This window comes from Thunnus thynnus, chromosome 11 (assembly GCF_963924715.1).
Source record: "Thunnus thynnus chromosome 11, fThuThy2.1, whole genome shotgun sequence".
In the NCBI taxonomy this organism is placed as follows: domain Eukaryota; kingdom Metazoa; phylum Chordata; class Actinopteri; order Scombriformes; family Scombridae; genus Thunnus; species Thunnus thynnus.
In genome coordinates this window covers 26123120-26150006 of record NC_089527.1, presented here as the reverse complement: position 1 = coordinate 26150006, position 26887 = coordinate 26123120, and the positions used below count along the sequence as shown (strand labels likewise).

At 41.7% G+C, this 26887-nt stretch overlaps 1 protein-coding gene across 8 annotated transcripts; it reads right to left on the bottom strand.

The window, feature by feature from the left end:
- Positions 1-202: 202 nt before the first annotated feature.
- On the bottom strand, positions 203-24944 carry akap11 (A kinase (PRKA) anchor protein 11). 8 transcript variants are annotated; one of them, XM_067604158.1, is made up of 13 exons: positions 24843-24938; positions 22393-23187; positions 21532-21630; positions 20887-20997; positions 20737-20790; positions 20413-20544; positions 19122-19386; positions 14286-18708; positions 12758-12898; positions 10177-10263; positions 5888-5934; positions 4440-4639; positions 203-3298 (listed from the first exon to the last, which is right to left on the bottom strand). In XM_067604158.1, exons 3-13 carry the CDS (start codon positions 21592-21594, stop codon positions 3113-3115), a joined length of 5709 nt encoding a protein of 1902 aa, XP_067460259.1. In that variant the 5' UTR covers positions 21595-21630; positions 22393-23187; positions 24843-24938; the 3' UTR covers positions 203-3112. The 8 variants fall into 8 exon arrangements, with proteins under 8 accessions (XP_067460259.1, XP_067460261.1, XP_067460258.1 ...); XM_067604160.1 differs by having other exon boundaries at positions 22393-22597; positions 24843-24884; XM_067604157.1 differs by having other exon boundaries at positions 24838-24882.
- Positions 24945-26887: the final 1943 nt, after the last annotated feature.

Here is a 26887-nt window from a genome sequence, read left to right as displayed (position 1 = left end):
TCAATTATATTTTCTGTTAATATATTAATCTATTTATCATATATATAACAAAATGTATAATATTCTGCAAAGCCAATCATTTTTTTTGTATTGAGCAAAAGGTAAAAGGAAAACTAAGTTGATTTCTGTGAAATTGACAAAGTAAAACAATATTTAGCATGGTATAAGACTGTGATTTCTTGATTTAAAGCAGACAAAAATATAAGAGCACATGAAAAAGCTTTATTGTCACACCAAGCTTCAACATAAACAAATTTAGAGTTTTGACCTCAAGCTTAGACTGTGTAAACTATTCAGCAATGCCACTAGGGAGAACAAGTAGTGAACTCACTATTATATAACTTACATGTACATTATTTATTAAATATCTTTATTTGGCAGGATTTTACAAGGAAGCAGGAAAAAATACAGAAGTGAGTGGATGTGAGGTACATCTTTTTTTTTTTTTCTTTTCTTTTTTTTTTTTCTTCTCCTGGCTGTGGTCAGAGAGAGTCAGAAAGTAACACTGGGAACAACAGTAGCAAAACAAATCTGCTTCTAAATGGAGTCGAGTCTTTGCAGGTACACATCCAGCTTTCACAAACACAACAATATAGGTCATCTGGGATGCACAGGAATGTAAAGTAGATAAAGAAAGTAAATGAGAGGTATGGGCACTGGGGGGGGGGGGAGTCCTACTTCAACGACTAAAACATTCACACTGGGAGAGAATTTGTACACTGCGATGCGCTCTCTTCATGTGTCAAGCCTGTGACTCTTAATACATTCCTTTAATGTAAACCAGGATATAAACTCTCCCTCACTTCTCAGGTTAATACTTCACTTTCTTCTTTTCTACTATTATTCTCAATAGTAGGCATAACATGGGTATCACTTCTTTTTTTTTTTTAAGAGTGGATTTTGTGATATATTCATTTTTGCATGTAAACAAATCAAACAGGACAAACACCTTTAAGATTATATGACCATTTGGCAGCCTAGAGATTTAAGCAGGAACAGACAAGGCATCTGCAGAGGCCTATAGCATACTGTTAGGCAGTGTGGACACAGACGAATCACTGCAGCTCAATTAGTGTAGGCCGGTACATTAAGAAGAAGAATGTTGAGCTTAAAAAAGTCAATGAAGATTCAGCCATGCAGGTGAACACCACCGACACTTACTTTATAGCAACAGATGCAAGGCTGTGGTTACAGTGTTTCAAACTCAAGAAGGAAAGTCCTGATAGGAAATTTGAGGACCGCGCAGCATCATCTCATCCTTTAGGTCCCTCATTAAAACAAGAATAATAAATAAATACAAACATCAAAATGTATCCCAATAATCTTTCTTTGGGGGAGGGGCATGGGGGGTTTTGGGTGTTGTGCATGTACGTTAACTCGCTGCAGTTGAACTCGACTGGCAGCAGAGCAGGCCGTCCATGATGGGCATAAATTCACAAAGGCGACCAGGAGAGGTCTGAGGGCAGGGCTGGAAATGCCCAAATTCTCCTGTGCTAAATCAAAAAAAAAAAAAAAAAAAAAAAAGTGCATCTCAGCAAGTAGCTGGTAGTGCTGTGCGTGTAGACGTACACATGGGGCTGGTGAGTAACGAGGGCGTGTGTGAGAGGAGGGGGGCGTATTTTGTGGAAGTTGTGGTATTCAGACTCCTTCACTCCACAAGGTGACTGTGGAGCGTGGGTGACAGAATGTGTGATTCCAGGGTTGAGCTATGCAGTTGCTGTTAAGCTTGTGGTTTTGGAGATGCAGACCTCCAATTACTATTACTAACAGATCCACGATCTGCGTCACTGGATCTTCCACGAGCTGGACAAAGGCCACTGACACAGACAGAACACATACTACTGACTGCAGGGGAGGAGAGTCATCGTATGAGCAATGTTTGGCAACATGAAGCCAAGATCATGGCTTCTTTCATAGCTTTGAGCAGCATTTCATGTCTGATTAGACATACTCTATCTTCAAAAAATATACTTTTTCTAAATATCGACCACCCTAGTAAACATCATCCACTCTAGGTATTTTACTAAGTTTGATAACCATGGAGATTGTTGCTAGGCAAGCATTGTTACAGTATTAGATAAAACAGGAATACCAATACTGGCAAGAGGCAACTTCTTCGAGCAGTATTCATCACTCTATTGCCAAACAAATGGCCTGTTTGATCATCAACACTAAATTACAGTGTAGTATGATTTACTAAAATATATAGATATGGGTTTTACAACTTTAATAGTGTTTTGTCAGTCTCTGTGTATGGCAGCATATCTGTCAAATATAATAAGTCATTACAACAGCATTTAACTCATTTAGTGCTCCAGAGAAACACTTCACTGGAGCAAACTGAATAGCTAGTACAGTAATTCGGAGTGATTTAATACAATAATAGAACACTATGGGGACTAACTGGTTTGTGTCAGTGCATCATAGATTCCTTCTAGCACTGATAATGCAAGGTGTGGTGTGTTGTGTATGCGTGCGCACAGTTGCTTTCTTAATATGTGGAAACACCACCACAGAGGTGAGCTGTGGGTTTGATGACATCATCCGCCCAGCAGCTATGGGGATTCCCTAACAAAAAACACATTCTCTTTCTCTCAACTCGCTGCTTTTCTGTCTCTGCCTGCAACACATGGGGTGGGTCACTCTCTCTCTCTCTCTCTCTCTCTCTCTTTCTCTCTCTGGTCCTTTTCTTTCTGTAGCTCAAGCACAATGGTATCAAGGTGTTCAGAAGTGAAGGTGGGCGAAGGAGACAGCTCACTAAATCAACATGTGATATATGCAGCCCGATAAATCATAAAACTGCAACAATAAAACAGAAGGTGGAAAGAAAAACAAAATACAACAGAAGTACTCTTGATTGCAGCATGCAATGCAAAACACACACCGCCCACATTCATGAGTGTAAGTAAGATCAGCTGATTTGTATGGCGCCCTCTATGGGACGTGGAGTTTGCAAGCCCTGTTTGGAAGGGAGGAGAGGGGAGGAGAGGAGGGGAGAGGAGAACAGAGGAGAACAGGGGAGGGGAGAGGAGAGGAGAGGAGAGGAGAGGAGGGGAGAGGAGAACAGAGGAGAAAAGAGGAGAGGAGAGGAGAGGACAGGAGAGGAGAGGGCCTAGGCGTGCTCCAGGAGCCACTGGAAGAGGGGGATGCGGTGACATTCTCTATCCGCCTGGAGTGCCTCCTCTCTGGGCTGAGAGTGACTATGTGACTGACTCTCTTCACAGTAACGCAGCAGGATGTGCAGCAGCTCTCCCACCCTCCACTTCCTCTCCCGAAGCCTTTGGACCACTGCTGGGAGCTGAAATGGCACATAGTTATAATTCACTACAGCATTTTCACCAAACTGATATCTTATGATAGCTTATCAACTTAGCATGAAAATTAAAGAGCAATTTTTCTAGCAGGGAAACCAGGATTAATCTATTCACTGTACAGGAAAGCAAGAAATATCAGGACATTTTACAAATGGGTCGCTATAATTATTATACAACTTTTTTAACTTGACATTTGCAACAGCTGGTGGTGTCCAGCTGTTTGTCTCCACAGCAAAGTAGGGTTGGGAAAATGCCAAGTGCTGCGTACCCGTTAAAGAATTTGAATTTCGGTTCTGCTTGTCTGTTAATCCTTTATTATTGCAAACAAAGGCTACATATCTGCGAGGACGTGGCTATCTGCCAGGATCTGTCTAGGTCATGCATCAATGCAAGTGTGTTGATTTGTTTACATACGAGCAGGCATGGCTAACGTCACAACAGTAGTGAAAGATGGACTGCGGTAAACACTCAAAAGTGTGGCTTCACTTTATTAATGAAAATGACCTGGCAAAGTGCAATGCATGTCGGAAGCTGATTAGCTGTAAATCAGGTTGCACATCAAATTTGACCAAATATTTAAGGCAGCACGACGTCGATCTGTGAGAATGTTAAGTGTTTGATGTCTTACAGTGTCCTAGCCCATGTGTCATTGGCAATAAAGGGAAAGATGACTAAAGAGAAAACTAAGGAGTATCAAACACCACAGCATCCACAAGAAAATGTATGTTCTGACTGGATCATGCGTTTTTATTGTATGTATTTACTTTGTGAATGTTCAATTAAAAAGACTTTAAGTTGACTTATTTTAATGAAACAGTAAAAGTCAAAGTAAATGGTTAAAAGAATAAAGATATTTTTGTTATCTAAACAAGTGATCTCTTTTTTTTTTTTACCATATTGGAACTGAAACTGGGAATCAATAACAACTGCAATCGATAAGCAGAATCAAAACGATACCCAACCCTACAGCAAAGCCAACTTCATCCAACATCAACAACCATGGAAAGAATGACTTCTTTCATTGAAACAATCTGGCTTAGTTTAGGCAGGTCTTATGTTAAATAACAAAAAAACACAATATAACCTTTGTTTGAGGAGGTGGTTAATGAATACATTCATGATCACCTGCTGGAGCTCTCTGTCAGGACTCAGTTGGATCTGAGGGATGTCGGCCATGGAGGCTGCCACCCACTGCAGCATGCTCCTGAGCTGAGGGTCGAGGGTCACGTACTGGGGGCCATGCCAGAGGTCCCTGACATCTGAGTTCACTATGACCAGTGCAGTCCTGGAGGCCTGTACCTGAGTCCTGTCTACACAGAGAGTCCCTGCAGCACAGAGAAACGTAGTTAATTCATGATTAATCATTAGTCATTAATCTTTCATAGATTTCTACTGACTGCTTCCAGCTGTTTTTCCTTTTTTACAGACGTCATTCTGGCGCTTCTCAACATTGATAAGATGCGTAAGTTGCACATTAGTGTTTCTCCTCTTCTCCAGTTAAATGTTCTCATGTGAAATATGGAATCCCCCAGGGATCTGTTCTTAGTCCACTGCTTTTCTCTCGCTATATTTCAACTCTTGGCCTAATTAAATGCAGTGACTCAGGTCCTACCAGTTTGGTGGCATCTGGAAGTTTTTCAACTTCCTCCTGAATGCACATTCTTATTTGTGAGATTACAATCTATCTATAATATTGTCATCCAGATTTTCCATATTGTAATTTTGCTATTTTGGCTTATTCTGTACAAACATCTACTGTATTCCTGTTTGTCCTGAATGGAGATCCCTCCTCCTTACTCTTCCTGAGGTTTCTTTTGTTTTTGTTTTTGTTTTGTTTTTACAGTTTTTATTTTTTGAGGAGTTTTTTCTTACCTGAATTGAGGGTGTAAGGATAGGGCGTGTCAAACGCTGTACAGATTGTAAAGCCTCTTGAGGTAAATTTGTGATTTTTGATATTGGGCAATATGAATAAAATTGCATTGCAGTCATTTGCTCCCCCAGCCCTGTTCTGCTCATTCCTGGGTTCCCACACTCCAACAGACCTAGGAGGAGCACCCCCCCCCCCCCCAGTGGGGGCTGCTCTGGTCTGACACACACACACACACACAAACACACACACACACACACACACACACACACGCACATAAGGCAGAATGAGTGTCTGTGGAGGGAGTGGAGAGGATGAATGAGCATTAGTGTGGCAGAATATGGGGGTGGTAAAATCCCCGGCTACGACACACTCAGACAGTCTCTCTCTCACACACACACACACACACACACACACACACACACACACACACAGCCAGAATCAAGACCAACTGTTCTGAATCTTAAGGAGTGGAGAGAGCAAGACCTCAAATTAGGAGAGGGCTCTGTCTTTTCCCCATTTCCCTTTGCTGCCAAAAGTGTGTTAAGTTAAACTGTCTGCTTTGGATTTTTTTTTTTGTTTTGTTTTGCCAAAATCGGTCATTTTAAGATCTTTTTGTTCACAATAGCTGTTATTGAATAAGAAAAACCCAGCATTACCACTAACCTATTAAAAGGTAAAATTGCAGAGAGTAAAAGATTCTTACCACTGGATTCCTCTTTGACCTCAGTCTCCTTGTCCTCTGTATTGTCACTGTTGGATGAGAAATAACACGCAGGTTAGTGAGAAGGGAGAAATAGCGAGGCAGATGAGACTGCATTAAAGTAAATACAAATCACAATAAGCATGCAAAAGCTAACGGCATGCATACAGACAGACTTTGAAATAAGCATAGCAGGATATCACAAGCCACAAGCACTGCAATCAAAGCAATCCTGACATCTTAGACAGATTGAGGAAACTATGCTGCATATTTCCAGTCAATGTTTTTATATATTCCAGTAAATTTACTTGTCTGCTTAATGTATTTTGTCAGTTAAGACACAATGACTAAGAGTACATCTTGATCAGTGTGAAAGTTGATTTTTCCATCCTGAAAATCTACTCAATATCCATTATGTCAACTGTGCAAATATTTGCTGTGTGACGTGCCAACAGGTAAACAGTCATTTCTCCATTTTATAAGATTGTTAATCACAGTCTTGTTGACACAGCCCACGGCTACAGACACTAAGACTCTGCTCAATATGATATAAGGATATCATTTTCTTTGCAGCAGGAGGATGTCTAGGGAAAGCTTCTCACATTCAGTGTTTTTATGAATAGGATCATGAAGCAGCAATGACTTTGTCATGAGGAGGACTAAGAACTAAGAGAGACAGGACAGCCACAACTACAAACTCATGCATTACAGACAATACAAGTATACATTTAGTTTTAACTATCATCTACTGCTGTTAACATCTGTGCTAGAAGAGTACGAACCCACCAGTGGACAACATTAGCCAGCAGCTTATAGCAAGTTTGCCTCGGTAGTATATTTTATCAAAAATGTTTTAAACCCATCTGACATACTGTAGCTTTGACTAATGCAGCCTATTTGACTGTATATGGAGCCACTTTGGTTGTTTTCCCCTATTTCTAATTGTCATGTTTAGAAGAAACTAAACCACAAAACTTAAATCTGTGAGAAACCTGCCACCTAATGGCGAGCACTGAGCTGGTCATCTTCTATTAGCTCATCCTCTGTGTCAGGTGATGTCACCCTGTGAGTGATGTGTAGACATGCCCCATCACTGTGATTTTATAGAGCAATATGAGATCCTGTAGCAGGGCCCTGCTAATGGTTCCAAAATATCACTTTGTCACTAAGAGTGACAAGACTTCCTGCTTTAGGGTCCTGTTTTAGTTTTTATTTACTTTTTAGTTTTTACTGTAGAGCACTTGTAACTTTATTTTTGAGTAGTGCTATATACATAGTTATTATCGTATTGATTTATATCATGATAAAATGCATTTTCTGCAAAAAACAGACAGAAATTTCCTTTTTTGTCTAATATAGTGAATAAAAGACCAGAAAAATCAAGGTACTTCATCACTTTGATGGAAAACCATAAAAATCCAATATTGCTGTCTAGCTGACTGACTTGCAACATTGCCTACAATGGCCTGATACACTGAGATATTAAACAGATAGCTACCACTGTATAAACACAGTATAAACATTGCAAAAATATGACAAATTCATGTAGTCTCATAGTATATCTTTTGTTATATATACCACAAGACCATGGTATACCATTTATATGTCATATAGTCCAATCATACTGTGTTGTACTCTATGTTGAGCAACACTACAGACAAGCTAATAGCAGATCACCAGTCCTGTACACTGCTTCACATAGATGTGGATTTGGGTTTATGTTACTGTTCAGTGTAGACATTTTTTTTTCTCTTTCTGTACAGTGGCATTTCTCTTTGGACAGTAAAGGGTTAAAACAAAAGGACCATATCAGTAGTTTTGCAAGCTCTAGCCCTTTTCCGAGAACTTTGTAACAGTTTTGCTACGTTCTAGGGAACTGCTGTTTTCAGTTGTTAGACCAGTATCGATATCATTGCTTGAGATTTCATCTCCACTACAAAAGCATATTTTGTTTGTATTTTGTCAGTGCTGATCATGCTGTGAGTTGTCCTGCTGGTCCATTCAGATTTCTGTGGAAAGCTTTGACTTCTGAGAACTGGGGGTCAGCTGACAAACAGCACTGAATTCATGTGCCATGTTGATTTTGCATTTTTGATTATTTTTAGGGGTCCAAGCAGCAAAGCTGCTGGAACCCTATTATGTTTGTTGGGATTCTTCGTCTTCTTCTTGTGCCCTAAAAGTATGGGTATCAGAAACCGTAACATCTACAGTTCCCAAACTTGGCAGATAAATTGGAAATCTCACCCACAACAAATTATACCGATTGGCCCAATGGTGGCACTATAACAACAAATATTACTTTTTTGCCTATAACTTTTGAATCGTAAGTCTCAGAAACAATTTTTATCTATTTATTTATTTTAGTTTTTCTTTATCTATCCATATAAGCCACACCTATTTGCATTTAGATTTTCTGCCATTTTGAATTTTGTACAAACCATCAAACTTGGTACACAGCATATCTGGACTGAGCCGGAAAAAAGTAGTTTTTCGAATTTTTCGAAAAACTGTTTTGAAATTATACATTTTTAAAACTGTGACTTTACATTCAATTTTACATTAACACTCATAAATCAAAAGTGGCTTAAGCGATTGTAACCAAACTTGGTGCATGTTAGGATGCTAGTTCTGAGCTTTGCTACAGAGTCATAGGATACTCTGACACTAGGGGGCGCCACAAATGTGAAAGTTTATATCTCGTAATAGGCTGCATTGATTCGTACGAAATTTGGTTTGCACAAACTAAGTTGATGACTCAAGTCTATGCATAAAATTTGGTAATGATGATTTGATTGATTGATTTGGTAATAATTTTCAAAATATGCAAAATCAATTAACATCTATATCTCCACAAGTCTTCATTTATATGCTACCAAAATTGAAATAGATAATCTGTAGATGGTAGATATCAAGTGTTTCAAAAGATGTTCAGATCAGTCAAATGGTGAGTCCACAGTGATAGTCAATATCTTGCTGTAACTTGTATTTTGATTTTTAATTTCATCTAATTTTTAAATAAATTTCACCAAAATATCTGACAATACACCCAAAACCAGCAGAATGGTGTGTGATTTTTTCAGAATTTGCTCACCAACATTTTGACTACTGCAAGCGTTTTAAGTTTAAACAGACAAAAGTACCCCAGTCTGGCACATGTGATGTCACTCCCTCAAGTTGTAAGAAGGTGTGTGGAAACCATGTCTCCCCAGTGGCGCAGTCAGAAAGTCACCTTGTCTGAGGATGCAAAGGCTCAAATCCCCAGATGGCCAATTCAAACTTTCCAATTATGCGTGTGGCATGTTTTCATATTCTTCTGAAGGTCATATTACGTTGAAGACTGCCCTTTGTGCTTGGCCTCCATCCACTGACACTTCTGGCTATATTTGCATTTAAGATTTTTTCCCCCCTTGGGGATACATTTATTTAATCTGTCTGTAAACAAGGTGATAAATGAATTTCTGGCATATCCTGATTTTATGTATCTAAAATCTGATGCATTAAAGAGACTGAAGTTAAAGATCACTGTACAATATCTGAGTCTAAACCTGAGAAGATATTGAAGTTTCCTATGAGTGAATGATTAACATGTTGATTAATAGTACTACATTGAAACAAGTGGCTGCTTGGATGGAAAAAATGCATATATATTCACCAGCCCAAGAAAACAATGGTATGTTTATAAATGGCTGGCAGTACAGATTAAATTTGTCAATGCTGCAGTGCTTCTTTTTTTTTAATAAATGGGGGCCTTTAACGTCAAACCTGAAAGACTGAAGGCAGTAGCACTTTATCTGGACCTACTGGAGGGTTTACACTGTTCAATAGCATTAATGCAAAGAGGACAAGAACCCCTAAAATATGGTAACACTACAAATTATCCTGTTAAGCAACCAAATTAATTACATGCAAGTAAGGCAGACCCAGTAAAACTTAGCAATACATTGCATGCTGACATTAGCATCTAGAAGCATATGCCATGTCAAGCCTATTTACAGTAGGGCCCAAAAGTCTAAGATTACTGTATATTTAGAGCTGGTGGTTCCTAGTATGAGACAAAGTATAAATCAAAATACCATTGAACAATGTTGTAAATCACTTTCATATGATGAAGCAATTCTCTGATTCCAATTCAGTGCCGAGATTTTCCACTGATGGATCTGTAACACGCTTCCTTACTTCATTTTGGCTTCATAGTAAAATCTACAACTATTTCTTTGTTCCATTCTAGATGAACCTCCAGGTCTTACGGGGCATTTCAGAATCTTAGCCATGTGAACCAGTTGCTGACCGACCTGTCAGAGGGGGAGAATGACATGCGCTCCTCACACGCCTCCCCCTCCAGACCCAGACTGCTCCAGCTACTGCTGTTCCCATTGCTGCTGGAGAGAGAAGGCAGGTAACACACCACTATAATACTGACAGTGGCTATCTGCTAAGAAGGACATTTTCACATGAGAGCTAAGCAAAGATCAGGATATAATAAACAGTTTCATCACATCCGCCATATTGACTGCAGTTATCATGTGGCTTCAAAAAAACAAACAAAGAAAACAGTATCAAACTCAGACTGATGAATATTTCTGGCATTTGGACTCATCCTTTAAGGCCACATTCACACCAAATCCAGCAATGCAGGAAAAAACGGCAGCCCTCCCATTAATTTGAATGGGGGTAGTGTGTTTAGGCTGCGGTAGTGGGGACCGCATGGGGTTCAGCAAAAAACCACAGCGGTCGTCCGGCAAGAAGTTGAACCAGAATGAACTTTTGCAATCCAACTCCGTCCAACGCAATCCAACATCACACTGCACAGCAGTGGCCAATCACGAAAGCCGGGCGATCGGGCCGAAGACGCCCACGGGAAGAAGAACCTTGTTTACTTGTTGACTTTTCTGTCAGCTTTCTGACTCATTTTTAAAAAGACAAGAATAAAAGAGGGAGAGAGCGTGAGCGGGCTGAGGGCATGAGCGAGAGAGAGCGCAGCGTCGGTGGAGCGAGCTAGAGAGTGAATGAAGAGAGGGAGCGGCGGTAGCAAGAACAAAGCAGTGAATCAGCGAAATAAAACATTTTCTGATTGTTTCATAGTGGTTACATTCTAAAGCACAAATAAACACACCCACACCTCCGCACAACCTGTGAATGCAGCCTAAATGTCAGATGAGGTTCAAAACAGAGGAGGATTCTCCAAATGATGCAGATTTTTCCATCATAAATCCCACTCAATCATCTGTAATGTTGATCGAGACAATTTGTTGCTAAAGGCCTAAGATGTGAGATCATTACATTCTTGTCCTCGCATAAGCCCGTTAATCCTGTGGGTTCCACCAGGACAACCAGCTGGCAACAGAAGCACAACAACACACTCTCTTTGTAATTAGTCAATGATTAGCCTGCTGGCTGGAACCTGTACAGTGTGGCGTGCAGCACCCACAGTGAGGCTGAAGGCAAGAACATTTCTCATATCTAAAAATAACTCCATTAATCTGCATTACCTAAGGTAAAGCTTTCTCCCTGTGGTTTGAGTGGATGACACATGGTGAGAGCTTGTTCATTTAATCAATCAACATGCTCAGTGTCTCGATAAGCTTTTGAAGGTGTTTTGTTTTCTTCCGTTATTTCATCTGCTGAGCGGATATGACTGCAGCAGCTTTTTGAAGAGAGTCGAATGAATTACACATGGCAGACTTTGTTCCTGTAGAAACAGACCCTGAAGTGTAGAGAGCACTCAAAGACACACCTTTAGAAAATATTATGATACATTAACTTGGCCCTGATGGCCAAAATAACTAGCTGCTAACACTGTGTTCTTTCAGTATCTTGGGAAAGAATCTAAAATGTTGTCAGTTTTGCTTCCATAGAGATAGTAACCTTTGCCAGAAATGTCAACAGCATATTTCCCAGAGACCGGAGACTTGTGTGGGACCATGTCATTGAGAGGGCTGATACTCAGACTCACTCACTCGTTCCCACTCTCGCTCGCTCTCTCTCTCTGTCTCTGTCTGCATACACATACACAGTGGTCATGTCCATCTGAGTGGACAAGGCCAAATCTGTCACAACTACTACTTGGTCCTCATCCTTGTGGTGTATTTCACAAACTTTGTCCGAAGCACTTGGCTGCACAGACTGCTACACAAAGTCTTTAACAACATATCCATTAGACAGTTCAAATATAACGCAATATTTGGGAAAATCATAGAAAATTGCTTCTTGGCGGTGAAGTCTAAGTGAGACTCCCAAACCATACACTGTGCCATGTGCTGACCTTGGGAAACCTGCCATCTAGACTCAACCATCGGAGACTCCTGCGAAAAAACAGACTCAACACCAGCAATGAAAGCGTGTTTCTGCACTAATCTGCATGTTAGATCCTAACATGTGCCGCTGTCTAAATTCAATTTTAATTTTCGCTTATATCCTATGTTTTCTTGAAAAGTATTTTATAAACCTGAAATTAGTTTGTTCAAATGTAAAGCAAACACCAAATATAGCAACACAGTGTGATATGTGGCTGAGACAGTAACATTTGCCACCTGTTGTTGCTTTTCTGTTGGAAAACCCTGACTCCTGTGAGATGACGGCAACAGCAGCTGTCATCAAATCAAAACACTTGTGTTTCTGGGAAACACTGGGAAAACACAAAAAGCGCAGGCTTGAAAAATTCTTCCTACTTTTGATTGATTACACGCCTACACCAATATATCTATATTCATCAGATAAGTTAGTTACATGTCTGATAATGTGCAATGGTGTTTATTACTTATTACTTCAGCACAATATTGGGACTAAAGGTAAGAGCATCAGTGTATTCTACAAGTTACTGGATATTTGGTATGCGATATACTGTTTGGGTGAAGATAGGTAGTGGTTGTATACCTGTCACTGAGGTGGAGGAAGCTGCTGTTGTCATCTAGATGCTCATCCTCAAAGCTCAGGTTAGACCAGCTGCCCAGACTGTCATCTCCCACACTCAACTGCTGGGACACGGTGGACTCAGTGGCTTCCCTGCCTGGAGAGCTACATGCACAAGGAGATGGAAGGACATAAACAGGTGAGAGTTTCAGAATTTATGCGAATTTTCCAGATTAAATTAATGAGGACAATCTTCTCTTTGTAATAAAATGGTAAAGTTTAGGCGAGAAGCAAATGTAAAATTCTAGCAGCTTTAAAAGGACCAGTTTTTCATTTGATTGACCAATCAATAAAAAGGCAATCAAATAGAGATGCACCGATCGATCAGCCACTGATCGAAAACGGACGGTTTTCAGCTGATCGGCCACAACTGGTGACCAGCTGCGATCAGTCTCATATGTCAGATTGAGAGCAGCAGAGACTCACCGTCGACTGGAAATGTTACAGGATGTCTGCTGCAGTTTTTACTTTGTTTAATTTACCCATTTTATCATCACAACCACCAACAGGCAGGGCTCAGACAGCGGCCTGAACACAGGCTACACCCGGACCATCCTGGGTCTGCTCAAGATGGGATAGATGGTGAGTCGGTCTATATAGATATAGATATAGATATGGAGTTTACACGCCGGGACGTGTTCAGCTGTTTACACACATTTTATCTGAAACCAGGTGATTTTACCTTTTAAAGAAAAGTCTGACATTAATGTTTTATTCAAAATCAACTGAAGTGTGGCTCTGCTGTTAATACTGCTGCCGTTTTTGTTTATATTATATTTAATTTAACCTATTTCTCATTATTTGACATTGACATGAATCCTGCTGTGTGTTTCAATCTGTAGGGGAAAATATAAAATAGTACATTTGAATTAATACAGCTGATAAATATTAATATAGATATGATGACCAAATAAGTAGAGCAGAGTGAAAAACCTGTACACCGTGACATGAGAGTTGATATTTGCTATATAAGTAAAGTCCTTTTTGATTACACTAAAAGAAATAATTTTTAGGTAATTACAAAATATTATAGGTGAAAAACAGGGTGGGAAGGTACTATGTGGTACCCAACAGGGTTCATCTATACCACTGACGAATATTTTATCAGTATTTTACTTTGAGTTGACTTCAACGAACTTAAAAATTCATCATATAGTTAGAAAACCAAATACTGTGTTCATGTTTTATGTTTTATATGAACGATGTTTTATTATGAACATACAATTGAATTTTCCATTCAAGAAAAGTTATAAAAATGTTCGTGTATGCTGTCAATTATAGTTCTTAAAAAGAAACCAAAATGGAATCGGCCAAACTCAGAATCAGCAGGAAAAAAAGGAAATCGGAATCGGTCGAGAAAATTGCAATCGGTGTATCTCTACAATTAAACAAACCTGCTTAAATGATAAGTTTGCACAATGATGAGAGGAACATATTGACAGTCAGAATGTGAATAAAAAGCTACCGCTGGTGTGAATTTTGGTGTGTGTACCTGATGTTGGCAGCCTGGCAGATGTTGGACAGGGCTGAGGTCATGATCTCAGCAGTTAGGCTCTCTGCGTAGCTGGTTCCATCATGGCCGATGCCACTGTCGGCATTAAGGCTGGTGTTGCTTAGCTCACGTTTAGCTGTCTCCATTGCCATTGAGACCATCTCCTCCGCGAACGCTGCCCTGTGGTCCAGGTCAATATGGATCTTGGGGATCTCTAGGCCGGAGAGCCGCTCAGCCCTTGTCTGACATTCCTGCCCCCTTTTCCTCCTCTGTAATACAGGCTGGTGGTGGTGCCTGCTAAGTTTGGTGCAGTAGGGGCACTCCTGGACCTGACAGTAACGGCACGTCCTCTCCCCTAGGGCTTGACTCAGTGCTGTTCCCTCAGACAACCTCTGGGTGTGAGAGTGTCTGTCCTGGCCTTGGGCCCTCTGGTGGTCCCGGGATGAATGTCCAACTGAAGCCAGGCTCATCTTCAGAGTGTCATCAACTATTTTCCTGGCATAATGCTCGATGACCTGCATCACCCTACTGCTGTAGCCTCCATCATACAGGCTTCCAGTGCTGTGGTAATGCCTGCTCTTACCCTCCTTGGACAACAGAGGGCAGGAGAAGGAGTTCCTGATGAGATTCTCTGCCATGTTTTCAAGTTTGGATTTCTTGTAAAGACATGGGTCAGTGAGAGACTTCGGCAGTCGCACAGAGGAAAGATGAAGCTTGCGTGTGACATCACAGGTGATGTTGTATGCTAAGGACTCTGCAAAGTTGACCAGATCCATGTACTCCCTCTGGCCCTGCTCTTCAGAGTCCTTGCAACAACACTGAGCATCATCACTTGGGGGACAAGCCACTGACTCTGCTCTGTCCTTGGGTGATGAGGCCTCACTACTGGAAGCCTTCCATTCATCTGGCAGGGACTTTGAGGAGTGAAGGCGGGTGCTCGAGGATTTCTGTTTGATCTTGCGACTGGCATGAGCCAAGCCTTGTTTTATGGAGCGGTAAGCCAAACGGCTGGCATACTGATCTAGGACCAACTCCCTACTGCCTCCCTCCTTTTTTAGCACCCTGATGAGGTAGCCAGCATATTCATCTGTCACACTCTCACAGCTGGGATACTCCGAGGACAGACCGGAGCTGGAGCTGGAGATGGTGCTTGAAGTGGAGGTGGGAGACCGCAAGACAGAGGCAATCAGGTCGTTAGACCACTGCTCAGCCAGTCTCCCTACTCTCCAGTCTCTGTTCTGGTCTGTACTGGTTTGAGACTGGTGCTGGTGGTGGTAATGCAAACATTCAGAGATAGACCTGTCCAAGCTTCTTCTTCTGAGAGCCCTGTGATATGGACACTGCTGTGCGGAGCTCACCATTCTCTTCACGTCATTGATGACCTCTCCCGCCACCTCCCCCGCATACACCCATAAGGTGTTCAGGGTTTGCTCTGAGAACTGAGCCACGCTGTCTCTCCTCCTCTCGCTGCCCTTGCTCATCTCTCCCTCCTCCTCTGCTACTCCCAGGGTGTCCATCTCTGTTGCCATGGAGACAATGTGACAAGCCAACCGCTCAGCATAATGGAGAGCTTCCTTGTTAGACATTCTGCGAGCGGACATCTGGTTCAATTCATGCCGGCCACCTCCTGTCTCTAAACATCTGTTAGTGCCACCAACACCACCCTCTTCTGCCAATTCTTCCTCCTCTTCATCCTCATTGCCATCTGCCTCCTCAGAAAGAGACCTCATCAGTTTGAGCATGAACTCAGCCTTGTCTGCCTCAGGGCTGATGTCTTTTGGCCCTGGGCCTGGCTCGGGCTGATCGTGAGGGGTTGGAGGCGGGGTAGCAGGGGAAAACTCCTTGGCCAGCTTGCTTTTCAGCTTCTTTGAGAACTGTTTTATCTGTTTCTCTTTAGACACCTCACTGGGCTGCTGAGGGGTGGAAGGAGGGGTGCCAGGAGTCCCACCAGATTTTTGCCCGGAGCTTGGAGCCGAGTCATCCCCAGGAACAGATATCCTCCTTTGTCCACCCATCTCTGTACCTGGCACATCAAGAGTATCCATTATCACAGGATGTGTTTCAGCCACACCTCGGGTCCGGGGCTCCAACTCACAGCTGGTTCTCCCTTGGCTTTGAGAGCCTGTCTGAAAGGAAATGTGAGGGATGCTGAGGTCTGTTACTTGCTCAACAAAGACGCCCTTCCTATCATACCCAGAATCTCTAGAGTCATATCTGAAACTCTCTCTATCAGCTCCCTGCTTTGAAGGGGAATCTGGAGCCTCATAATCAACCGTATCCTGCTTAGAAGAAGAGCCCCTTTGGCTTCCGATCGTCTTCGTAAGGAAACCAGCACATTCACCAAAACTCTTCTTCATCTTAGAAGCGGTTATTAGCTCACAAGCCTCAGTTACGATCATATCCACCATGTTGCCAGAGAAGTTTTGGAATGATGACTTTCCTTGGGAGGAGTCCTCTCCTCCTATGGGGGTCTGAGTTCCATGGCTGTAAAGGTGAGGTTGTGTAGATGTGGTGTTATCGGAGGAAGATACTGCTGCTCTTTTGGAGCTGACCTGTGAGGTATCTGGCAAGCTAGACTTATTCTGGCAGGTCTCCTCAGGATCCTGGACGTGGGAGAGGGCTTGTCCCGCTTGGGGCACAGGAATACAGCTGGCCATGCCTGACACAGTAAACAGAGCTTTCTTCACCGTGCAGGTAGCATCCTCTCCTGAGGGCCCTGGGACCACTGCAGCTGAGCTGGCACTGAAAATCTGCTGGTTAGCAAAGGTACTGCAGGTGTGAGTGCTGGTGTTCTCTGCACTGACATAACAGATGTTGTCCAGAGACACACTGATAGCCGCTTGGCTAGTGAAGGCAACATCAGCCTGAGAGAGCTCTATGAAGGCCTCCTGGATAACGGACTCAGACAAGTCTGAAGCATAGGAGGAAACAACCTCCTCTTCTTCCTCTTCCTCATGGCCAAAGGACCAATCACTAGGGGTGCGAGGGGTTGAGGGGTGGGAGAACTGACACACTTCCATTATGCCTTCAAACACCAGCTCTTCAGCCAGATCAGCCGCAAAACGTGTCACTGTGTTGTGGAAAATCTGTTTCTTCACTGTCAGGAACTCTTTCAGCGCCCCAGACACAGCCTCCCCGACTAGGAAGCCAGCTAACCCATTGATTGCTCGTTCCTTCAACACATAGGCGTGGCGCATGCCAATTTCATGGAAGGCCATCTGAAACACTGAAGAGGTGAGCCTGGCAGCTAGGTGACAGAGGGTAGTGGTACAGGAGGATACACCTTTTTGGAGGTCTCGCAAAGCGCTGCCCAGACTCATTTCCACAAGGTCGGTGGCAAACCTCTGAATGCCATCTTTCAGAGACTGGGACTTCTTCTGCAGCTTGGCCACTGTTACAGTCTCTTGGATTTCTGAGAGCTTCATCAGGTAGCCCGACGGGTTCTTGAATTCCTTGTGGCAGACACAGCTAAGATTCTTGTTGTCACTAATGTCAACGGCAGACTGGTAGCCACACACAGACCCCAGAATTTCTTTCGACAGGCTGCTGGCAAAGTCTGAATAAGTCTTATATAAAGAACAGAGATCTTGAGGTTTACGTAGCTCTGAGCTGTCCTGTCCATCTTCATCTTTCTTCCAGAAGTATTCCAGTGTTCCACTAGAGTCCACCAGGGGGCTGAAGGCCGAGGAGCTGATGGGACTGAAGAGTGGGCCACCATTGTCCTCAGAGGGGGTCTGCACTGGTCGAGGGGAGTCAGGCACCTCTGAGTGGAGTGAGTAGGGAGAACCTGGTTTTAGAGGAGTGGGTTTTTTCACATTGGCTGGGAGAGTGGGTTGGTCAAAGCGGTGAGGATTCATACCCTTTGTCGAGCAGCCTCTAGAAACATATTTGGATGCTGACCCACTGGTGCTGGACTCAGCGGACTTCTTCTGTGTGGTTGGGGCACTGATGGCATCCAGAGGCAGTGTGAGAGTGCAGCTCTCTGAGCTCAGCTCCTCCAGGTCATCAAACTGGTCAAAACTGTCAAAGAATTCACTGACTTCAGAGTCTGAATCTTCAACTCGCTCTCTGGGGCCCCCAGGCACCTGGGGGATGTCCAGCTTAGCCAGCAGGCTCTTCTGGTAGCCCACCTCATCCAGGAAAATGATTGGGCTGGGGCTGGAGCAGTCGGACTCCTCAGATTCACTGACATGAATCGAAGGTGAGGGGAGACGGGCGCCGGGACTGCAGTAGGTCCACTGGGTTTCCATGCCTGATGATCTCTGCACTGTCACAGATACATCTGGACCTGACCTATGCTTGGCCGAATACTTCTTCGAAGACGAGCTTATGATAATGCGGGAGCCTGATAATTCCTTCCGTCTCTTGTGGGCTGGGACTGTCTGTGATGCCACATCACGTTTTTTAAAATGGCGATAGGAAGCTGTGGACATAGAGAGATGGGAGAAAACCGATTATGTAAAATACATACAAAGAGGGGATAAAAGATAAACGTTACAAAAAGTTATCCAAAAAGAAATCTGGCTACAAACAAATCAGTTCATCCATTTTGCCATAATTATACAAAAGGTAGAGGAAAAAGTGTAACCCAACTAGAACATAACTTATTATTGCCATCTAACGGTGTGCTGATATTAAATTCCTGCCACTTTTATTTAATTAATAATGCATAAATTATGACTGTATAAAAACAAAGGGCTTTTAAATTCATGTCTACATTTTGTATTTTTCAAAAATATCTCTATTGAACTGATGGGGTCACAAGACTCTCTCTCTCTCTCTGCATAAGAGCCTTGAAGCTACTAAATGCCACTACACATTATATGTTAAACCTACAGGAATTGTCTCCTGTGTCGTCCTCCTCAAGATGCTCCAGGGCTGTGACAAAGTCATCCTCGATTGATGAGACAGACTGGTTGGTGTCATCTTCCTCTGGCTGGCTGGACTCAGCTGTTCCCCTCTGAAGAGCCTGTAGCTCCAAAGCATAGCGGACTCCTGCCACGTAGCACCCAAGCAAGCCCACTAATGATGCTACAGTGGCCTGAGGGTAGACGCTAGTGCTGGGGTTGTGCCTCAGCACACACACAGCCTTTAACCAACACTGCAGGCAGAGGGAAACAGCATAGTAAGACAGAAAGCGAGAAAAATAAAAAGGAAGGAAGAGAAGGCAAAGAGAAATACAGACTGGTAGAAGTCTGGTTAACTGGTCACAGCGACAGGAAAGCAGAGTCTATACAACTGTCAAAGTGACAATGTCCTGCATCACTTGGAAACAAGCCCAGCTGATAATTTAAAAGATCATGGCTTTTGAAAATAAAAATAATTCACATGGGAAATTTTCTTATTCTGATCTTACAGGAGGGAGGAAAGAGGGTCGGAAGTGGGTTGTTATGTCTGCACTTTGACTGCAAGTTGATATGTTGCATATGCAGAATGCAAAATCACTTGGCACTCTGTAATGTAGAGAGGTGGGAGGTCTCACCGTCTGCAGTGGACAACAAAACCACAGAGTGAGCTGCAAGGCCTGTGAACCCACAGGACCAGGAAGGACAAGGTTACAGTCGTGGGCTGAAAAGACAACAACTTGGTCTATCTGTCCCACCTGTGATTCTTCTAAAGCGTGAGAAAGACTCAGTACGTCTAGTTTACACGCAGGGACAGACAAGGCCATGAAATGGGAAAACAATTTCATCAACAGCAACAAGAATTTTAGGAACACGTAACAAAAATGTCACACTTAAAAAGTAATTTACATTTTATATCTATATCAAATATAACAGTATGTAATTAAAGTATTCAATTGTGTATTCAATGTTTCTGGTGTAAAGTATCTTATTTCTAGATGATTCTCCAAAATTGTCCTGGCTTCAAGATAAAGATAGCCTTTCCAAGAAAATTACTGCGACAGAATGTTATGGAAAAAAGCTTTATCTTAAGTACTTCTTTCAAGCCACTTGTGCATTTTTCTCTTTTTTTTTTTTTTTTTTTTAAAGGAACCAACTGCAGTGCACAGAAAAACTACTTCCTCTTATTCACCCCGCTCACTTCCCTGCTTTCTGCCCACTTTTTGCTTTACTCAACATGATGATCAAACACATTCCTTCAATATGAAAGGTCTGACACCCACCTGAGGCCCGGCATCCTTGTGATCTGCCAGCCTGCGGGTGTCTTTGAGCAGCAGAACTTCGTCATTCTTGAGGCCGTGAACGTGGAGGGACCTGAGTAGCTCACACAGCCCAGCTGGAAGGGATGACAAAGCCTGAGGAGGAAGATGACGCATGTTAGCTTTGAGCTCAACTGGTTAACTACAAGAACTACCGAGAAAACAAAGGCAAATTATTCTATGTTACCACTTCTAAACGGACCCAGTGTCCATCACTTCCAAATCAAGACTGGATTTGTATTCTTTCAGTGTTTTATCTTTACCCATAATGCAATTATGAAAACATACCTGTTGAGCGACATCTTCCCCTTCACACTGACCAGGCAGACACACAAAATGAATCTGAAAGAGCACAATCAATGGTCAATATTAATATCTCTTGATTTGGCATTAATTAAGCTTTGTATATGTTTGCGCTGATGTCAGTGTGTGACAAACCTCTGTCAGTCTCGTGGTGTCTCTGGCTGGGAGCTCTAAGCCAATGCTGCATAGCTCCTTTTTGTTCCTAAAGAGGTTCTTCACACACTGCGCCCCGCTGTCACGCACAGTCTGCAAACACACACGCAGGGTATTTTTCACTAAGCATATGTTCATCCAACAAACCTAATGAGAAACCAATGTGTATGCGCTTGTCCTTCACCGTAGCGTGCATGAAAGATAACTGAGAAAAAGAACTGTATTTAGTGCATCTGCCTGCCTTTACACATGACCTTCACATGGATTGTGGGTAATCAGATTATATTCAGTCTGATATTCAAAAACAAATTGAAGATCTGAACTGGCCTCACCACATTAGAGACTGAAGTAACAGCAACAACAAGCACATGATCAAAGAGTTCATATAAATACTGTATATTATACTTAATGAATACCGGACAAACAGGCAAGACCAGATCTTTTGCTTTTTAACATAACATCAACATAACATGCGGAAGGAAAATGCAGAAGTCATTGCTTTGTGCAAGCTAAATCTGATTTCACTTTGTCTTTCAAAAAATTGCTTTTTGATATCAGGTGCAATTGTCCGGGTAATAAATAAATGTCAGATGTGATGGCAGGCATAAAGAATCCCTGTAGACAGACCTCTTTCCGGACTGAGGCCCTGGACCTTAGTGGGGCTCCTCTAATACGGGCACAGGCATCCATTGCAACAGAGAGCTGGCTGGCTGACTGGCCGTTCACCTGTAAATAGAAAGGTGCCGGGGGAGAAGGAAAAATAGAGGTTGATAAAGTGCGTGGCGTGGCGAAGACATTCAGAGAGTAAGGTTTAACTGCTTAAATGAGCAAACTAAGAAGAGGACAGAAATTCACAGTTACATCATCCCTTTCAGACCCGTGACTGATCCTTTTTTTCGAGATTCTCTCTTTAATTCCGTCAACAGTCTTCAGCAAGTAAAAGTGTTGTTAATGTGAGACTGTATTCGCTCTTATGTGCTACTCAGCTGCCTCACCCTCAACCACAGCAACAATCACATGACAAAGCAGTGACACTATCAGGGCTATTAGTAAACAAAGACATATCACACCATGTCTCTATCTACCATTACACACCTACTTGCCAAAACAGGATTACTTGAGCCATAACGTTATCGATTCAGACACAGACTCAAACCAGTGACGCATATTAGAGACATTTTAATACAGACGTAATGACAGGTAATACAATTAATGTTCTGGTTTGTGCACTACAATTTTAAGACTGTACAACCATACCAAAGCTTTCTTTAAACCCGTGTGAATCAAGCTCTTAAAAGTAGGCCTGGACTTGTCCTGCTGGTGAGGTTAAGCTATAGTAGGCCATCCTTCTTTGATATTCTTTTAAACAGCCAGGCCTGCATCAAAGATCAAACAGCAAGGCAAGAGAGCAGGGGTGTGTGCACTGAGCAGGGGAAACACACTTAGTAAGCAGCATGAGAGAGCGGGTAAAGGAGGCAAAATATTTACAGTGTACAAGAAGGAAAAGTTTCCCAAGAAATCCAAGCCTCTCCTTTGAGGTATCGTCCAAAGCAGCTAGTTGAGTCTAGACGCAAGCAGGCGGTCCTATTGATCAGCCCATCTTGCATCCTGAGAACCAGAGGGGTAGAGTACATGCCACTGGCTTCCTCTGGTGATCCAGGACCTCCTGGCTTCTCACGGGTGCTTTGGTGGGCTGTGCAAAAACAACACAGCCAGCCACTGCTGCCTAACCACAACTATGCAGTGCATCCCAATTCACTCACAAGGGATGCAGGCACAATGACGTCTATTATAGCTGTGACTATCTCAAACAGAGATGAACAACATGAGATAGATGGCAAAGTCTGTTTTTTAAGCCTGGGATGTTTCATGTTTATTTCACTGCTTTAGCAGTGAGTGTTACAGCATGAGATAATCAACGTAATAGGCTTACATCACCACTTTATGCTAATAATGTGGCCACATAATTCCATATGTATTTAGTATTACTCATGTCAGGGAAAAACTGCAATTAAGTGTAACTACGTTTTGGCTTAAACAAATCCTCATGGGCTGAATCATAAAACTAATTATCACCGTTCACACAGAAAATGTGCTGGAGCTAAGCAGATCCAATCAAAGGATTCTGGGGAGTGTTTGTGATCATCTTAGGAGGGAGACAGCAAAACAACCTGTCAAGGGCAGAAACTGTGTAGACTAAAATCTTATTTGGTTGGGAGCTGCTGTGGGCCAATTTCTGAGCATTTCTGAGTGTGGGTGGCCGGAAGGATAGATAAACACAGACTGAGAGAGAGAGAGAGAGAGAGAGAGACACAAAAAGAACATGAGAAAAACTCACATTCTCTAATGAGGCACAGGTGACTTTGGGTCAAGTGATATCAGTGGGGCAGACAAGTGAAAATAACATTAAAGGGAATATGCAATCTAAAACAGAATTTATTTCTATAATGTCTTAAGCTGACAACAAACTAGAAAATGAAAATGTGGTGCTGACTGCATCTAGAGACAAATCTCAGAGCTGGGGATGCTCCACAGAAGAAATGATTAGTCGATAAAGTGATTAGCTGATAAACAGACATGAATATTCTGCAACTATGTTGATAATCGATTAATCATTCAAGTAATTTTTCAAGCAAAGATTCCCTGGTTCCAGCTTCTCAACAAGCCTTTTTCACAGCAGACATTCTGACTTCACTTGTCATAGTAGGAAAAGCACAGGTGTTATTTATAACATTAACAATGGTTAACGACTTTAGCTATTCGTGTGTCCCATTTAGTTACAGTGAAGGAGCTAAATGTGATTCAACCGTCATTTATTATTTACACCTGTGCATTTCCTATTGTGAGAATTTGCTGATTTCCTGTTCTTTGTGATAGCAAATTAAATATCTTGAAGTTTTGGACTGCTGATCACAAAACAATTTGATGACATCACCTTGCACTTCAGGAAATTGCGATGGGTTTCACTATTTACAACATTTCACAGACCAAACGATTAATCTATAATGCTCTACTTCACAGAGAATAACAGAACAAATTATTGTCTTGAAATAAAAGTCACTACAATAAACTGACTGTCAGTGAACCATCAACAAAATATCACCCAATGATGTCATACATTTGAGCCTCTGACTTTGAGCAGTGTTTGTAGATACTAACTTTGCTGTTCAACAAACAACTACTGGAACAGCATGATGTAAATTCATTTTTAGGGTGGACTTTCCCTTTAAATGCCACCACTGTGGTGTTCTCTCTGACCACAGCTGAAACACTCAAAGAAAAAGAGCAAAAGCTAGCATTGTCTGCAACCAAACAGTCAAATATGTTGTCTGTTGCATCATGACTGGTACTGGAAACAGCAACATCAAAACACATCTGACTTGTTGACGTTGACAACTTCTAAATAACAATGAATGGTTTGCGCATTTGCTAACTACAAATAATATGCGCTAAAGATGTCAACTGCCTGTCAACATTACCAAAGGCTGTTTGGAGGAAGAATAGCTGGCTAATGTTAACACAGCTTGTGGGCTGCTCGCAGGCCACACTGTGGATGCTGATGTTGGTTCACGGTCACTCAGCTCTCTGCTGCAGTCGTTACCAAAATTAACAAGCGGTTGCTAATTAGTTGGCTTGCCGCCTCAAATTCTCCAGACATGTACGTTGCTAATAAAACCCATCGGAAGAGATAAGACGACTGTCGTCCAAAATGAAATAAGCCACCTTGCTAGTTGACAGGCTGTCAATCACCGGGCTAGCAGCAGAACCAGGCCGCGGTCGGCTCGGTCTGTGATGTCACCTCAGTGTCGTTAGCTAGCACCTAGCCACCAAGCTAACGGTAACGTAGATTCAAATACCAAACCAACAGCACTCTGATGTCATTTGCAGGGTTATTCTAAACATCGTTATTTGCTTTTATCAAGTCGTTTTTACCTCACCGCTCAGTGACGGACTCCAGCAGCGCTGACGGTAGCCGCTGTGTTTGAATGCGCGACTCGTGGACGATTCGCCCGTTTCGAACTCTTCTTGCTGACGTTAAAGTTGCTTTCTCATCTCCTGAGAAACATTGTGGACAGCACTGTCAGATGATTTAAGTTAATTTGCAATATTGTTTATTCACCCTCTTAATGTCTGTATTATTTATATTCTTACACCGTATAACTTTATTTCTGCTTGTGTTTTTGTGATTTTTCTCCAATACTCCCTGTACTATTATTTGTATTATATTACTGTGTTGTTAATGAAGTTTTAAAAAAAAGATGTTAATGTTGCTGAAGGGAATCATTGATTCACCCGTCTCGGTCTCCTATCTCCTATTCTTGATTACTTCATTTTTACAACTAAATGTGGAGAGGATCTATGGCTGCTAAACCTAATAAATGCTGTACCAGACCCTGACCAGAAAATGGCAACATGTACAGTGTTCATCACAGATAATAATAATAACTTTACTTGTATAGCACTTTTCTTAAAACAAAGTTTACAAAGTGCTTTATATAGCCTACAATAAAAACCAAGGAGACAGTGATGTAAAATTATCACAATAAAATAAATAATAGAGCTGTATAATAGAGAATGAAAACAATAATAATATTAATAAAAATAGGAATAAAAGGTCATACAAGAAATAAAAACAAATAAACAATTAAAAACAGATAGAACAGAAAAAACACAAAGACCCCTCAGTGGCACCACACTCCATCAGTTTAAAAGATTAAACTGATCGAGACAGGATAGTTTGTTCAAGCTATTTTCAGAGCTTGGGACTTTTGTGGCAGTTAACTTGATTCTTCTCAAGACTAAGCCCCGCCCTGAATGTACACTGGACGAAATCATGAAGGTAGATTCACTTTACCGTCTTACGATCGATTTTACCGATTCCCAAAAATGAATCTAACTCCCATTTCCTCAGCTTTACCGTTCTTCCCATGAAAACAAGAGTGTTTGAGGCAGCACCAATCGCACTCCGAGAAAGCAATATGTGTCGCACTCGCACTGTCGAAGACAGAACAATCAAACTGCAGGCACATTAACAAACTGATGTCATGCCAACACATTCAGTTAAAACCGCCTCTCAAGAAATGAAAAGAAACCTCATGTGTCATAAATTAATTGCTATAGAAATAAGGTGAAAATAGACAACCGGAAAGAGGAAAGCTCTTGCATTTGTATGTGTAGAGAAAATGGAAAGTAAACTCACTTTTATTTTCTATAAAACTATTAACGCTACAATAAGAATCATCATTCCCATTGAGCAATTTTTGTTTGATTGATTGCTCTTTTACTGCTTTGCTCAACTATTTGGTTGGCCACATTTTGAGTTGTAATGCTGTTTTAAATTTTGTGTTACTTAACACAACCTGACTGAGCCACACACTTACAGCAGTTAATTGACATATAGTATGTCAGGCCAAAAAAAAAAATAGATGGTACTGCAAATTTAAAAAAAACAAACTTTTTTTTTTAAACCACCATTTGGTAAAGACTCATAATTAAAAACTGTGGGGCCAATTGTTGTTATTGCCCAAAGCTAATGAGAAATGAGAGCATTAAAGGGTTAATAAGTCAAGCCAAAGACTAAAAATCAAAATGGTTTTAATTTGGGATCCCTTAGTGCAGGTTCTTAAAAGAGAAGAAATAGAAGTTTCGTTGGCAGAAATGGATCATTCTTATCTCTAGGAAGGAAATTTTATGTATAGAGACGTAAGTGCCCCCTGTTGAGATTTTTTTTTCATGTTTCCATTTTAGTTGATCATGTTTTGATATGAACTGTCAGTATGAATTGTTAATGTGCTATGAATTCTTACTATATGTTACCAGTAGTTTGTATTGTTTTGCCCAGAGGAGCCTGAGAGGAGGGTTGGTGTGGATGGGGTTAATGGGATGATATTATATAGTTTATAGGCAGTATTGTATTTGTTTTACTTTTATGATTCCTTTTTTGTCCCTTGTCTGTTGTTGTTTAAAAAATAATTTAAAAAAT

Bases quoted from the DNA above. Each gene is read 5' to 3' on its own strand.
- akap11 (XM_067604156.1), bottom strand. From the start codon at position 21,594: ATGGATGCCTGTGCCCGTATTAGAGGAGCCCCACTAAGGTCCAGGGCC. The intron at 19,387-20,412 runs GTGGGTGTCAGA...CTCTGCCTGCAG, and splicing joins ACAAGGATGCCGGGCCTCAG to TGTTGGTTAAAGGCTGTGTG. The intron at 3,299-4,439 runs GTGATCATGAAT...GTGCCATTTCAG, and splicing joins CTGACAGAGAGCTCCAGCAG to CTCCCAGCAGTGGTCCAAAG.